General features: G+C 24.5%; 1 protein-coding gene across 3 annotated transcripts; it reads right to left on the minus strand.

Moving 5' to 3' along the window:
* Positions 1 to 596: 596 nt before the first annotated feature.
* LOC132918035 (uncharacterized) lies at positions 597 to 18,140 on the minus strand. Of its 3 annotated transcripts, XR_009660369.1 has the most exons (30): positions 17,935 to 18,139; positions 17,613 to 17,776; positions 16,728 to 16,928; positions 16,425 to 16,633; positions 16,035 to 16,204; positions 15,759 to 15,943; positions 14,804 to 15,121; positions 14,472 to 14,705; positions 12,981 to 13,151; positions 10,485 to 10,619; positions 10,155 to 10,297; positions 9,542 to 9,797; positions 9,029 to 9,241; positions 8,732 to 8,918; positions 7,570 to 7,696; positions 7,069 to 7,245; positions 6,818 to 6,966; positions 6,649 to 6,752; positions 6,402 to 6,555; positions 6,192 to 6,313; positions 5,453 to 5,577; positions 4,476 to 4,617; positions 4,284 to 4,402; positions 4,023 to 4,178; positions 3,536 to 3,663; positions 2,299 to 2,475; positions 2,031 to 2,158; positions 1,539 to 1,653; positions 986 to 1,459; positions 597 to 870 (listed from the first exon to the last, which is right to left on the minus strand). XR_009660369.1 is itself a non-coding variant. In XM_060979085.1 (29 exons), exons 1-29 carry the CDS (start codon positions 17,981 to 17,983, stop codon positions 1,383 to 1,385), a joined length of 4,635 nt encoding a protein of 1,544 aa, XP_060835068.1. In that variant the 5' UTR covers positions 17,984 to 18,139; the 3' UTR covers positions 597 to 1,382. The 3 variants fall into 3 exon arrangements, 1 of the variants encoding a protein (XP_060835068.1); XM_060979085.1 differs by having other exon boundaries at positions 597 to 1,459; XR_009660370.1 differs by lacking the exon at positions 597 to 870 and having other exon boundaries at positions 1,445 to 1,459; positions 2,026 to 2,158; positions 17,935 to 18,140.

Below are 18,140 nucleotides of genomic sequence, written 5' to 3' on the forward strand. Positions count from 1 at the left end.
TTTTGAATGTGTGATAAATATTTTTGTTTTACGATGATTAAATGATGTGTGTTCTTTGAGTCGGACACACTATATATATATACTATATAGTTAAAAAAAATGCTACGATGTACAACTTAAAGGGTGGTTTCAACTTTCTGGTAGAAAACCGGATCTAGAGTTGGTACTTTAGAAAGTTAAAAATAAAAAATTCCCAGTACCTACTTTCTAACATTAATCTGAAAAATCAAAAATCAAATAAGGAATCGTTTTGACAAAATCTATTTTTCATAGGAATTTGAAGTTTTTTGCTGTTTATATATTTTTTTATCTCAATTTATGTGTGATAACCATTTTGTTTTTGAATAAAACCACTTAAAATATAATACGGCGAATACGAGATTAATAATTACCTCGTACTAGGTTCCTGATGAGTGATAAGTTTTTCTTATGGACGTTTAAACTTTCAAATAGCGATTTATTATTAAACATAATGACATTATCAAAATATTTAGATTCATTTTAAGTATATTGTAATTGTATTACGAACATATTCTCACAAATCAATGATATGTTGTCATATTAATAAGGACTAATAATTTAAAACAACAGCTAAGTAACATTATAATAATTATTTTTAATTATATAGTTATAATGTTCAGTACGTGTTTGGCAAAAACTAGTGCAATGTGCCATAGGTATTTCTAATAACAATAAAAATACGAATATTCAATAAAATATCCTTAAAAAATATAAACTGGCACTTTGGTAGATCGCCTCCGCTCAGTATCGTTTTTCATCATGTATTACCATTACCTTCAGGCTACAATAATCTATCGTTGAAATCAAATTTAACACATCCATGTCCATTGATCTGTTTTAGTTAGGTACCTGCTTAATGAGGAGGCACATTAAAACTTATACTATACAAAACGACTTTTCGGTATTTTTTTTTAATTTAAAAATTTGTTTGTGTGTGCCTAAAAGTATAAAAAATTCTACTAACCGGTATATTATATTTTTTATCTCAGTCTTTGGTTTGTTATGACTCATAACAGATGAGTTATGACCTTTTAAGAGGTGAATCCTGAAAATAAGCAGAGCTTTCAAGGGTTGGATGATGTTCAGTGAAAAACAGGGGATGAAATAAAATGCAACGGTTAAACGTAATAAATATAGATCCTATAGCATATCAGTATATGCACTAGTTTATGCAGCTTAAATGTTTTCCAATTTTCCATGCACATTAAAAATGTTCATGACACAATTGTGTATACGTAGGTATGTAAGTGGTATCAAATATCAATATTAATATCTAATTATATTTATTCAAATTAATTATTTTATTAACTAGTATAAAACATAACTTCCCATCTGAATTTAAATTATATTTGGATTATAATCTAATGAAGTTGCTGTAATAAATTTACTTGCGTTCTATCAGAATGTAAAGTAATACCAGAGTCCGAAAGTTCTATATCTGAAATGATAATTAATAATACATTTTTATAAATAATAAATTGTTTAGTATTTTACTACTATAATTAGTTCTTATTTACTGTTATTAAAATGGTTAAATCTTTGTTCCGAAGCTGTATTTTGTTCAATTAGTTCAGTGGATTCCAATTTTTTATATTTTGGTCGTCTAATAGGATCTTTTGTTTTTAAATTTTGCTGAAAAAATTTTTTTTCAGATATAAACTAAATAACATTTGAATATTGAATTATTTTTAATATTCACACAAAATTACATTATAATTTATCATTTTACTACTAAAATAAACTGTATTCCTTCTGATATTTATGTGTAAATTCAGTTTCATTTACTATTTAATATTTTTTTTTGCTGAGAGATGAGAATTCAATACTTTTTCATTAACTCTTATTTAGGTAGATTTGAATATTTTTTTTTATGAATAGGTACTTTATACTTAGTACTCATTCAATTTACATAGACAGTTAAACTCAAACAAAAATGTAATTTGTTTATCTTATGAATTATAAATTATTAGTTTATAAACTATATTATAATGCTTTTCTTTTTACTTTACTTGAACGTCTGAAATATCGGTTAGCAGTTGATGTCGTTTGAATAATATTGAACCGAATACAAAGCAGGCGAGAAATGCGACAAATATAGCGAAGAACAAAGCAATATTTTTTCCTGTTTCGCTAAACTCTAAAAAAATACATATTTTATTTGTTGAATAGAAATATATATAAATTATGTTATTTGTATAGTTGTGTTAAATAATAATACATTTTGTTTCTTATCGTTTTAATATAAATCATAAAAAATGAAATTTAATTCATTTTTACCTAAGTTACGTGGCTGAATAATTCGTAATGGTTGTTCTGGCACATATAACCTAAATCTATGCAAATCGTATAGAATTAAAGAACCATCAGCTAATTTTTTAACGAGGTCGTGAATAGATTCATCTGTAGTAATATTTACATTTTGCATTAAATGTAAAGTTATGTACATCGGTTCACCTACAATGAAAATAAAATATATATTAAATCTTTAAATTAGATATGTACGGTATCGTGCTAATTCGTACATAAAACATTTATTCTTACATTTCGATTGTGAAGTACTTTATTAAATAGTGGCGCCATTTTAATTTTTTTTTAATAAGGGTGTCAAAAAGATAGCACGATCAGTTTTCTTCTTCATAGTAAATCGTAAGCATACGATATGTATTTTATGTATGTGTATTATGTATATAGAACATGTATATGATTGAAGAGTTATTATTATATTTAATATTTTAAAAATTAAAAAATTGGAAAATTGTAAATTGAATAGCTTTTATCATACATATTATACATATTACATACTAAGAATATACGAGTAGATACAACTATAAATAATAAACCTATTATATTACATATATTATGGTTTTCATTATAATATATATTATTTTTGATGTATCAGTCATCAGCTAGTTTATAAATTTTATAGCAGGCCAATAAGACACAGAAAAAATAAGGGTACCAAAGTACTCTTTACCCCCCTTAAATTACCAAATGGCGCCACTGATTATAATATATGTATATAAAAGACATGAAATCAAACTAGATTTTTTCATTATAGTACCTATTTACTAGATGACTATAATAATATTATCCAGGTAAATTATAAGATTGATACATTAAATGCATATATATATATATGTACAATAACAATATAATATAAATGACTAAACGAACACTTAAAATGTTTTCAATTTTTAAGTTATAAACTAATAACAATTCAAAAATATCCAAACCATTAAATTAGTGTCATGTAAATATGTAATTAATAGTATTATGTAAAAATTTGAAACATTCAAATATAAACACATCCATATAATAATTAGTATTCCTTTATAAGATTTATCTTGTAATAATTTTCATCGATGATTCAAAAATTGAAATTAGTAAATTAGTTAAGTGATCAATGTATATTTTAAAATTTAAATGATATATTTTATTATATTGTAGGTAATGCGATAATTTATACACTGACATACTAGATATTAAATTATTGAAAAAAATTTAAATAACTTACTCATAATCAACTTTAATTCTTTCAAAACTGAAGAAAGTGATATAATTTTTTCCGTTAATTGTCGACTTAAAGAATTTTCTAAATCCCTAATATTTTGATCATATAAATCAGCAGGATCCCCATTTACTCTGTGAACATGGGTAAAAATGTTTAGTTTTTTTTTTTTTAGGATATATTTAAAATGACTATTTGATACAAACTATAATTGTTTAATAAAAAACGTTTATCACTAGAATTGAGTAATTAACAAATACCTACTCAATCATTAGACTTTAAAAAATAAAGGAAATTTTGATACCTTCTACTTTTATGAATACCTAGTATTTTACTCAATAGCTTTATTTATAACAAAATATCTTACAATATTATAAAATGCCACTATGGGTACGTTTAAAAACAAACATTTTTCCAAAAAGTTTAATATTTATAATCTTCTAAAATTCTAAAAATTATTTTAGATACTATTTTAAAGTATAATATTTCTTACTTGAAAGCAACACATATATCAGAAAGAGATCTTTGAGTAATTGAAGAATTATTAAAAAACTGATTCTTGTTTTTATTAACATAAACGATTGTATTATGTGTTGAATCCGATACAGAATTATCAAATAAAACATTTGTAACATCTACAGAAAATATTCTGAAAAAATGTGATATTGTTATATTAAATATAATATAATATATTATGTATGTATATACAAATTACACTAATATGTATTGATTTATTTTTCATAGTACAATTTACCCGTAATATTTAAATGCTGGACATTCACACGTAGCATATTGATTAAATGATTTTGTGACAACGCCAAGAAACTTACATCCTTCATTAGTCCAACCTAATATAACGTTCCAATATCTACACTAAAAATTAAGAATTTTCAATTAAGTAATTAAGTAGATAAATTAGGTAAGTTATTAAATTATCATTCAGTACTTCTAGTTGGGTATCAGTTGTCGACTGTAATGGAATTTCAATAACATTTATTATATTTGATGGATTTGATACTATATTTTCATAGTTAGATTTTTTTTTATTATTTATCTTCATTATATGAAATCCATATAATCCGCTATGCCTGAATAAATATCCATAAGTAACTTTTAAATATTATTTTTCTAAATAGGTATGTTTACTCGCAATAGTAATAATTAAGGCCGTCTCTGAGGGAGGGTCCCCCGACATTTTTAAAAGTAGAAATATTTTAGTGGTGAATATAGTTCATTGACTAAAAATTTTCCGTATTTATATCTAAAAAAAATGTTGACCCCCCCACCCAACCCCGAAATTTTTTTTAGTTACGGCCTTGGTAATAATGTTTATTAGTTTCTATAAATATATGTAATGAATATAATATAATAAGACATAATCTACTTTGGTAAGGACAAATTATTTGTAAATAGGCTCTACACATATGGTATTGTGGTAATAATTTTCAATAATACTTCACGGTCCTCAGGAAATCATTCCAATCTGCGTCAGAAGGTAATATTCATCTTTAAGTAAAATATATTTTAGTTGAATGTCACACTCAAACACTAATTGGTTACCATAATAGGAAGTAGGAAACTAATATTTCTAACATCCTGTATGAATCCCTCAATCAATATAATAACAAATCATAATTATATTAATACTACTCAAAACAATAAAGCAATATCAAACTTACTTTTAATTATTTATAACTTAACTGTATTGATTGTAAATAACTTTAAATTTTAAATTATAAATATGATCATATTTATAATTTAAAATCGAATGGCTACAGTTTCAAAGGATTATCCAATTAAAAATTATTTACCTAATTCGATAAATCTATCAACTCTGCGAGTCTATGATTACAGACTATGATATATTGATACAGCAGTAAATAAAATAATATGTATTATTAATTTTTAATTAAATATTATTACCTCTTAAGAAATTGTCCTTTATTTCCATAAACTTGGGTGAAAAAATCGTCATAATAGTGAAAACCCATAAAACATAACGGAAACTCAGTTCTATGAGAAAAAAGAAGGTTCTTGTTAATCGTAACCTAAATTTTAAACAAAACATAATTTAATTATATTTAATTATTACACTAGGTAAGTATAAAATATTCTGAAAAGATCAATTATCTCTAGCTGTACGTAGGTACCAAATTTACATAAAATAGTATTACATTACTTATATACATATTATTTTTATTACACAACGATTATAAACACATACATATAAATTATAGGTACTATATAAATGTTGAAAGTTGTTTCTAGAACTTATTTAATCAATAATAAAATATAATTTTAAAACTGTATTACTTACACAAATTTAATATGAAATATTAGCTATTATAATATTCATAGTAAAGTATACTGGGAGCTAATAAATGTAGTGTATTTTATAAGTGAATTATTTTTAAATCTTTAGGACATTGATGCACTTTTTATAGAAAAGGTTCTTATATTTTTAATGTATTAAATTTCCAACCCTAAAAATAATTATTTACTAACAAATGTTTTGAATGATATTTATATACGTAATAGTTAAATCTGATTTATCAGAAAATCATCCATAAATGAAATTAATATTTTCCACGCGTGTATATTTTGTTTAAACTATTAATGATTGTTGAAATATAATAGAAAAATAATGTACAAAAATAATTACCTTAGATCTTTGTTTGATGCATTTTTTGTGGAAATTCGAATTACAAGTAGGTAACTCAATGTATGGTTCTATTAAACTGAGACTATTTACTTGTCGTACGCTGAAACTTCCAACTAATGATCCTAATACAATTTAAAATTAAAATACACGTTTACCATTTGAATAACATTTTTAGTACAATTTTGAACATTTATTTCTGCTTTAACTAACCCACATATACTTCTTGTTCTTCATTCATTGTCAAACAAACATGTTTAGCATAATTTTCAACACTATCAAGTAATTTTTTTTTTTCATTTAATCCGTCAGATCCATCATCCTTGTTTAAAATCACGATTTCTGAGACATGTAAAAATGATTCCACCTAATAATCGACACGTGATGTTATTGTGATAAAGATTTTAGTTGGTATTTATTATTATCTTCTATTATATATAAGAATAATTAATTAACATACCACTTCGGTGTTTATCTCTGTTTTTGAGTAAATATCATGCATATTAGAATTTACATTTTTTAAGATGTATCTCATGTTATTTGACGTTGGCTCGTTATCGTAAGCTGTACAAATTTATCGTTATATTTTTTTTATCTCTATTTGTTTATAAATTACCAAAATTCTGTACCTATTAATTTTGCGTATATTCGATCTCGTAATGATACCAACGCTTGTGAGACAATTAAATTATTGAACTTTGGAAGTACAAAAAAAGTTCGAGAAATTGAATCTAAAAGAGCCAGTCCATACGGAATATATTCTATACCATAGGATACGCTATATAATATTATACATAATAAATAATAATTAATAATAGGATTGTGTTTATTTATGTACCTATACATAATTATGAAAATTCTAAAGCTCTAAATTATATACCTTTCTATAATATCATTATTTATGTACATTGAAATAAGATTAAATAGTTCATTAGAAGTTTTTTCATATACTTCATTTTTGAAAGTTTTTAATGTTGTCATATAAATAAACATGTATGCTTCTGATTCAGTTAGCATTTGTTTTACTAACATACGTCTGTATTTTTGTTCAAAGTATCTATATGAAAATATAAATATAAGTATACATTATTATTCAGCTTCAATTATATATTATCGTTTAAAATAAACAATGATTAGGTTTTTATTATATAACTTTATTTTTATTGAAAATACAAATAGAAAATATTTACAATTTATATTTAATTAACAAATTTGTTGTGAAAGAAATAACAACACATGGTCCGTTAAAGCTTAACACATGCATGTTCTTTGATTCTAGAATATTGAATACTACAACAGGATACGAATCCAGGGTTTAATTTAACAGAATAACTTATATAGTTAAATCATTAAACATTATATTATTATAAAAGAGTCTTACGTTATATCTTCATCTGAAATCTGTGTTGGATGATGGACAGATATTTCTGGACCTTCAATCGTACTACAACTTTCGTAAACATTGCATACTTTTAAAATGGTTTTAATCCTTGATATATCCAAATTTACTGTATTAAAATAAGAATTTGAATTAACTATATCCAGATGATGTATAATAAAAGCTAGATAAATATATATGTCCCTATGTGAAGCAGTGGCGTATTTGCGATATCTTTGGGTGCGTCAAGTTTTAATAGAGACTCTGCAGGTCATTTACCTTTTATTGTTATGTTGCATTTATGTGAGGTTCAGTATTATGAGCCATGGTTTTTCTTAAAACATGACGTTGGGTTTATGTTAAATACATAGTTTTTGTGATTGGTGCTCAAAACATTTGCATAATAGAAAAACAAACTTGTATTTAAATTATTATGTATTTTCAAGTCTTTGGTATTAAAATTAAAAATTATATGCTTAACCAAAAACCAATTTGCTCTTTTTTTGTGATTTTGATGAATCTCAACAAAATTTGGACATAAATGTTTATAAAAAATGAATGTAGTCTTTATGGATTTTTTTATAGTTCTAGTAAAAATAATTAAAACACTTAAGAAGAACTTATTATTTTATTAAATTTTAAGACTATTTTTAATTTAAAAAAAATTGTATTAATATAAATCGAAAGAAATTATAAGTTTCAAATGTATACAAATAGTCCAAAGAAAGACAAAATATTATGAAAATTGGATATTATCAAGTCTCAAAAATAAATAATAAATAATAGGTATATGGTTATATTTTTTAAATTGCAGCAAAATAAAAAAATCAACTTTATCATAAACTGATGTTGCAAAAATAAATTTGTTTTTTTTGTACTTTTTTTTTATTCATAAGTATTTTAACGATTATTACGAGTATTATTTTATCCCCTAAAATACTAGGAACCACACTTTAAATTGAAGACTCAAGCATTTTTTCTGTTTCAATAGATGATTATGCACACGTAACACAACACACACAAACAAAAATAAAAACACATTATTGTAAAAAAAAAAAATTCATTGCTCTTTTCAAGAGTCTGTACAGTGTTATGTGTGCGCGCGTTGAGGGAGTAGTAAATACGTCATTGCTATGGTCTAATAAATATATAACATTTTATTAACCTGACGGAAGAATTGTTTCTGCCTGCAACCTGAAAGTTGACGTATAAAAATATATTGGAACGGTTGTTAGTGATGGTATATAAAATCCAAAACTATATCGGATTGGGTGACTTGATTTTTTGTCATATGCTGTATCGGTGTAAAATTTGAACTTAGTTAATATACCAATTCCTTCTTTTGGTGTTACCTGATAATAAACAACATGCATTTATATAAATAATAAATAAATTAAATGTATAAATATATAATGTAATTTATTGGTCTAATTAATTTACAATATCTCAATCAAACACATACTTCTAGTTTCGATGTTCGTGGTGGAGCAACTATTGAAATTGGTACGACCCCAAACATTGAATGTTTCAAAGACGCACAGTGGATATTTAGTTTCAGTAAGAAATCTGTATTTTGGTTAATTTTATTTGGCAATGTTACTGCAATACGAATATTGCGCGAAAATGATTCATTTCGAGCAGACATAAACTCTCTAATGATTTTATTTTTTCCACCCTATATAAGTAATATACACATATACACAAATTATTAGGTAATTATTAACTATTATTCATTGATATTTAACGTTTTCTATAAAAAAAAAAACAAAATAAAAAATTATGTACATAAAATTCAACATTTGTAGTTTTTTTTTTTTATTGTATTAAAAAGGCCAAATAGTTTATAGTTTGTATCAATATACATATACATAAATATATGTATATTGTATATTTATAGATACATTAAAATTAAAACCATTAAATAATAATAAAAAAATTGTGTTTTGTTGTTAGATATTTTGTAGTTAGGATTTACCATATCTTTTGACGTTAAATAGCTGTACCCAGAATCTGATGACGTAGTCCAAGTAGTCGAGCAACCGGCAGTTAAAAAGGAAACAGTAGCAGCCATAACAATACTACTTCCGGGTAGGATAGGTATACTTGGGTTAAAATTTCCATCTGGCCAATAAAACATTATATGTGGACCAGATTCAAAAGAAACTACAACCACGGATACAGCAGAGTCTATTGGAACGCCACCTAATGATATTTGAACCACAAAGTAATACCTAAATGATAATTTAATGTAATTAAAATTATAAACAAAAAAGACATAATATTACAACAACAAAAACGTCCACACATATTATGTCAGTAAAAAATATAGTTACACCTAATGTATTACTGCTGTGGTGGCACCGCTAATCTAATAGAATTGTACAGCCACCATCGAAGTATGCGCTTTTAAATCAGTGTGATTTAAAATTACGTGCAGTACATTTAATAATAAATGTTGAAAAAAAGCTGATTATTTCTCAGAAAATTAAAAAGTTCCATTTTATAATATTTTTTATATAATTTAAAATTTAAATAAAACATAACAAAATGTCAAGACTTTTTTGTAAGGCTACTAGCATAAATATTACCTTCCTGGCTGCAACGTTAATTCACGAATTATTAATTCTGAAGATGTTGATGATGATTTTTCATCCATTGCTTCTTTTAATGCAGGATAATTTCCAACGATTAAGCAATCATCACCATTAGTTGTTTTGCAAAGCCATTTATACTATTACAAACAAATGTTATAGTGGTATAATTATTATTAATAAATGCATGTAGGTATAAATTATAAAGCTGTATAAAAATGTTTTATTGAACAATTAAAGGAAAAACGCATTTTTTATAATATATATGTACCTATTTGTGTAGTCTACGTTAAAAATTTTAATTTAAAATAAAAAATTTTAACGTACTTGCACATCTTCCGTTGTGACATAATTTTGATGTTTTATTTTTAAGTGAATGGATCGACCAAATCCAACCACAATTTGCTGTGGCACAATAATTGTTTTAGCATTAAACGATTCAATTCCAAAATCAATTTCATCCTATATCATAAATATTAAATTATGTATTTATATTTTATAGGTTCATATTGTTTTAAATTATTTAAAAAATTGTATTTGTTTTAAAATTTAAGTATACAAGGTAATTTTAAATTATATATTAATTATGTTCTATAAATAATGAATAAAAATAATGTTAATAAAAGATAACAAATATATTTAGAGAGTTAATAAATTAATTAATTATTAATTATTTGTATCTATAAATTTATTGTTTAAATCCATAATTTTCGGTTTCCGGTATTGAGTAATGTATTTAGCATGATTAAAAATAGTGTCTTTAATCGTGGTATTTAATAATGATATTTAAAAGGAGTTTCATATAGGCAACGTCGATTGCTAATTGATTTTCATAACTACAATTTCTCCGGGCATTTGATTAAATATTTAAATTTATACCCGCATGTGTTTTTGCGTTCAGCAAAATATATTCTTTGATATTAGCTTTAATATTAGAGTAAATTTTCCTATTATCAAATTTAAAGGTAAAAATATTATTTAAAAAATGACGTATACTTTTATTGATATTATCATTTTAAAGTGAGTTATGAACATTTTAAAGTTGTAATATTTTACATAGCTATAACTCACTTCAAAATTATAATATCAATAAAAGCATATATCAATTTTTAGACCATTAAATTTGATAATAGGTAAATTTACTTTATTATTAAAGCTAAAATCATAAAATGTGTTTTGCTGAACGCAAATGTGTTATCATGTACATTAGTAAGACAGAGACAACACATACGGGTATAGCGTCCTCTTAGTCAATATAAGTATGTACACACGATGGAAATATTATTTGAATTCCAGGTATTTGTATAAGCTGGACTTAATGATTTAATTGCTAAAAAGTAAGTCTGGATCAAAAAAATAATTTATTACTCAATATATTATTAACAATTAGTCATATTAACAAAGCTGATAAACATTATAATACGCAAATGACGACCCATATAATATAAATAGACATAAAATATAAATAATAATTAACCTGTTACATTATTATTTCAATTGTTTAAAATCTATGATATGGAATGACGTACTTGGCTTAAGGTAAAATACATTTTTGATATATACACAAACGTTCCGCACAATGTTTTTATGTTTTTATGTTGATCTACTATACGATTGTTATTATTACTAAATATTGATATGTTATACATATTATGTATATTTATTGTTGAAATAATCTGAATTAATTGGGCATAACCGTATATCAGAGAACAATGCGAATAAAATATGTCTCTCTCGCGTTTGATATTTCAATGATTAACGAAAAGTAATTACAACAATTTTACTATTTTCACACAAAGAATATTATGTTTTGGCTTGATGTATGTATAATCATCTATAATATTAGAATATACCTATATTATTTTTTTCTAATAAAAAAAACGCAGTTTTTAAATTTATATATATTTTCATCATTTACTTTTCACTTGAATAAACAAACGATAGGATAATGCATGGGCAATAATTGAATTATTGACTTTGTATAAATTAAATGATATCTCCTTGTCGCATTTTCTAACGACACAGCAATATTTTCTTCCGACAACTTAATTCAAATATCATGTTAGATACATAATTTGCAATCATGTCTAAATAAAATTGTGTTTTGGTCCAAAGCTGAAAAACTAAAATTAATGATGAAAAGTCTGCTCAGATGAACTTTTTCTTAAACTGAAGAAATTCCGTAATGGTATCAATTAAATATCTAGGTATCATTCTTGACAAAAGGTTAGTATGATCAGTATGTACAAATAATAATAATTAAACCTTGTTAAGCCCGTGTACATACGCTATATGCAAACCTTCTATAGTAAATCACTTTAAGACTTATAACAGGTATATCTTAATTCATTAGATTACAAATAGTAATTGAATTTGCTAAAGACCACTAAGAAAGATTTCATTCTAAATTAATCAATCGTAGTAAACCTTTCACGTGTAATGTATTTAATTTGTCCTATCCTATTTGTCACAAAATATTCTTCGTCATTTAAAAAGAAACTGGCTACTGAGAATTCTTAAAATAAAATATAAAAAAAAAGTCATAACTTTAATACTTTAAATGATGAGGTTTATTTCTAATTGGTTTCATATCATTGTTTTTAATCTTTTATCATCTAAATTACATATTTCTTATATGTATTGTTTATTTATGTATACATGTATAAGATATTGTAATATATACGTTGATAAAAAAAAATTTTAAAAAATACGCATAGGAATTAAGACTTAAGTGTTAAGAGCTGATTTAGATATTGTTGTAGAATGTACAGAATATAGATGTATGAAAAATTAAATCCTTATATTTTGGTCGCACAGAATTACCTTTGCCATTGCTGTAGTTTTTTTTCCCGGGAAAACGATATCATTATGCAATTCACAACCGATTGTATAATTTTTGCCTCGAATTAGTCCTTTTGTATCTAATATCAATACTGGACCATTCACTCCGATGATATTGTATTTACTGTTATCGGTTATAAAATACCATTTATACTACATATAAAAATAAACAAATCAATAAAATTATGTACAAGATACTAAAATTAACATTAAAAAAAGAGTATTTATTTATAGAGGCACGTATTGGTAATCACAAACAATATTATGATGTAAGTAAAATATTTATATTATATAGTCTTTTGTTTGACAAATAACTCGACAAAATTTAACGCCTGAATATAAATTTATACATTTTTTAAATCCATATAAATTTATCATACACATATATGCCATATTTGTTATAAAATGAATACTGCAGCTTTATGATGTTATATAGATATATAGGCTATACTGCTATAGGCATAACAAAACTATTGTCTGACAGTATTTTATTTAAATCGAAAAATTCGGTTATCTATTTAAATAAATGCATTTAATAACTCAATTAAAATATAATATAGCCATTCGTACATGTGGATCTTATAATCCCAAACAATAATAATTAATAAGGAATCAGTTATCATCATTTACGTGCCGTAAAGCGAAAATTATAACAGTACCTACTTTGTTATGACCAGTTCATATACAAGTCACAATAATGAACACTAGGAATGCAGTGTATGTTGTTTTCAGAAAAACTGTTTTAGAACCGATGGTTTTTAATGAAAAAAATTCACAACCATAACACATGTTAAGTAATGCGAAAAAATAATTTTAACCAGTTATATAAGTATATACAAATATTAATATATTATAAAAACGTAATACATTTTTATTAAAATATACGCATTAATTTGATAAAAGATACTTTAATACTCAGTTTTTGATTAAAAAAATATTGGTCGTAGACTTGAAATTGTATTACCAATACCTTATCAATATATACATAATGAAATTTTTAAAATATTTAAACTTATTTTAAGCTATTTTTTATACCATACACCTGTATTCACCTTATTCTACGGTATATATCAGTGTGGACTTATAAGTTTTAGGTTATAAATCTGAAAGTTTGATAAATATATATTTCAACCTACCGAATTAATTAACTACTAATAATAAGTAATAACATTATCTCATAAGTGTAAATAGTGTAATACAACATAAACTATTCTTTAAAATAAAAACTGATCCATCTGACCATCCACCTCCTTCGCTTACACAGATTGATTTGTAATAAATAATAATCTATCATTAAGTTCAATTTTTTCGTATAAATTTGCGCAATGGATACTTATAGATATTTCATTGTAGGTACAATCAAAACTTATTATATAGCAAAAGCGAGTTTCCGTCTTTTTTTTATTTGATATATTTTAATATATTATGTATTTATGTTTATATTTATTAGAAATTCATTAAAATAAATTGTACTTGTAAATTATTATAATCGTCTTCGATTGGTTCTCCGCAAATAGGATATAACACTGTTTCAAATATAGCTTCAGATCCAATTGCCACGATTGGACGTGCCATTATTTGCAATTTTGGTTGGGATTTAATACCATGGGTTTCAATTAATTTGAATTTGAATTGGCTTTTTAAGCCTGACTGGTTTAAAATATTTGTTCCCGATAATTCTAAAGTATATTCTACGTACGGCAACATCTGTCAAAAAGTAATTGTAATTAATTAAATTAATTAATTACAATTTAATGAACCACGACTCATTAAATATTTAAATATTAGGTTATTTTTTTAATTACCAAAGCACTGTTCAAACAAATGCTGTTTGTGAAGTTTTGTCGATTTATCATTATCACAAGACCTCTGACACTATTCCTCACTAAAGAAGACCGATGTGAAGATTCGTCTATTGACATGTGTGCCGAGTTTGAGAGGTCATTAAAGCTTAATATTGGACTAAATCTGAGCATAGGTGAGCCAAAGGTAGAAACACTTATAACTTGAGAACCAGTACAATCATATATAGATTGGTCAGAAGATTGTGTTCCAAGAATGTGTCCATCATCAACATTACAAAATTGTGGTGGCCCATTCATCCAATACATCGGCAATGTAACCTAACACCATATTTTTCTTTATTATTATCATTTAAATTTGAAATCACTATTATGTGAATGTGTATTATTAAATGATTTTTTTTTTAGCCAATATGAATGATGACAAAAACATTTATTTAAATATTATTTAATAAATAATAATATTTTATACTTGTATCGGAATGTAAATAATAACATTACTAATGTACAATAATATATTACTTTAGGTCAGTTAAAATTTTGACGTAGATACATTTAAATTATTTAAATACAATATTTAATTTTCATAATAAATTCAGGATAATTGAATTATGTTAAAAATAAAAAGCTGTTATTTATAAATAAATGGTATATAATATTATTTTAATTTATTATTTCCTATCTTTAAGCTATCTACTTTAGAAATAGCGAAGTATAACTTGCCAACTTAAAAATTACAATACATAGATTTAAAAAAAATATGTATCACATATTCACATTGTTGTTTATAGCTCAAATTATAATTAAATTATGAAAATGTGTTGCATTGCGTATTTATTTTTAGGTATGTCTATAATAAATTTAATCCGGATTATGCATATAAATGTAAAATGTTATATATTAATTTGTTTAATAAACAATTGATTTTGAGTGAAAAAAAAAATTAAAAATTAATCACCTCGGAAGGAATTATTGGTACAATCATTTCAATATTTAACATCGCTGAACTCAAATTCGGCAACGATTGGTAACTCTTTATATTATTGTCTGAAGAAAATTGAACATGAAGTTTATTTTCTTTAATAGTTTTTACATTTCCTAGGAGTACCGTTAAATGATCAGAGGTAAACCAACAAACAGCGTCTGTACAAATTAAAATAGTATTATTTAATAGTTTAATACTCATAAAGAATGAACGTTCAATATTATTATCAATCATATGTTAAATATATACCGTGACCAAATTGATTTAATGTACTTGACGTGAATATAGCATCACACGAATCTGGTCCCTCTATATTTTGATCAAATTGAAACCAAATAGTTCTCAAATCTTTAGTGAATCCAGATTTCATCACTTTCGGACGATCGGCCTGAACCGCCACTACTTTGAAATTGTTCGAACTAGAGAATAAGATATCTTATAGAAAAAATACAAAGATATATATAGTATAAACATATAATATAACTATATATTTTATCCCCATAGACTATATAAGTATTTTTCACGAATTTTAGTGAATATAATTTCCACAAATGCATCGTGGTTATAATCATAAAAAATATTTTTTAAATAAATACACAATAATTGTAAAATTAATTTAAAAATAAATTATTATCATACCTTAACATTGCATCAATTGCATCCGTTGAATACACGACTGTTATTTGGTATTCAGTGGCTCTATTAAGTTTATACTCGGGGCATGTAATCCATGTAGATAGTTTATTTCCATTGATCGAGTTTGTTGGTAAAATGATATAATCTTCTCCATCAGTTAAATGACATAATAAAGGAACAGGCTCACTCAAGTTAAATATTTCCAGTTTGAACTTAATACGTAATTATTTATTATTATACATATGATATTCATATTAGGTACCTATAATTTTTACGAGGCACTGAACATGCATTTCATATACTTACTGAAACACTTTCTCCTAGTTTTATTGAATTTGGTTCAACGTTTCCGATTATCAAATGTAGACTATTGACAAGTAAAAAGTTACCATAGAAGTTCATAAGTGAACCGAATTTGGAACATTGTATCTTAAAAGCACCTAAGGCTGTTGGAATTTCGAATCGTGCCATTATCGTAAATTCGTTACTTAGATTTAAATCAGTTTTCTATAATAACAAAAATATTGATACTTTTTTAAAGTCTTGGAAGGTTGGATTTCAATTTAAAGTAAATTTCATAATTTTTGAAACTTAAATACCTCATTATTTCACTTTTAAATATATATATATATAATATGAATATGTACATTTAGTTTTTTAATTAACAGATATAAATTCAACGGTTCTACGGTTCGGTTTACTTCAACGGTAAGTGTTTTCTAATTATTACTATTAATTGTTGACGTTTAAAACATAATAGTTAATATTTAATAATATTCTTAAGTTGGTTCTTTAAAACTTGGAGCCCCTATTTAAATGTGCAGTGCAAAAACGCAAACTTATAATATCATTTTTTTTTTAATGTGTAGCGTATAATTTACTTCTTATTTTCCAAAAATTATTTATAATATAAATTATACGACAGATTGACTATAAGCTTGACTAATATTCTGAAAATTGAGTAGTACGAATTTTATTTTTCAATAAGTGCTAAATAAGTTCTGATCTTAGATGACTTAGTAGTTAGTACTAATACTAATTACTAATAATATTTTTCTATTTAATTGTTAACTGTAATTTGGAACTTAGAAAGCTCATAGTACATCATTTTTATATTTCAATATACATAATAAATATATATTATTTATAAATCATTAATATTTATAATACAAAATACAATGTAGGTATTACCATAATGATTTGGGAATCCAAATCAATTACATCGCATGTAATTGATTTTATCATGTCCATTGTTGATGTCAATCCCTTTATTTGAATTACTATATCACTATTATTATGTACGTCATAGATGAAGGGTGATATATATATTTCATCATTGGCTGTTATAAGGTTGACTAAATGTAAATATTATAATATAAATTTTTGTTATTAGAAATACAAATTGTATTTAAATTAAAACAACTTTTAAAAATTGTGCTAAATTAAAATCATTATTTATAATTATCAATTATTCACTTTTGTTCTTTATTTATATATTATATAATTAACTTACTTAATACTATTGCAGAAATAGTGAAAACTAATGATACACGTACAGACATTTTTAAAACATGTAGTCACCATTTGTTTCTGCCAACCCGAATAATCATTTTATACTATCAGGCAGGAGCAACGTACTTTAACCTACCTGTTATGATTTTGTTTAGCAATATGTTTAGCCACAGTTGTCATGGAAATAATAATGACAATAAACATTAA

This window comes from Rhopalosiphum padi, chromosome 1 (assembly GCF_020882245.1).
Source record: "Rhopalosiphum padi isolate XX-2018 chromosome 1, ASM2088224v1, whole genome shotgun sequence".
In the NCBI taxonomy this organism is placed as follows: Eukaryota; Metazoa; Arthropoda; class Insecta; order Hemiptera; family Aphididae; genus Rhopalosiphum; species Rhopalosiphum padi.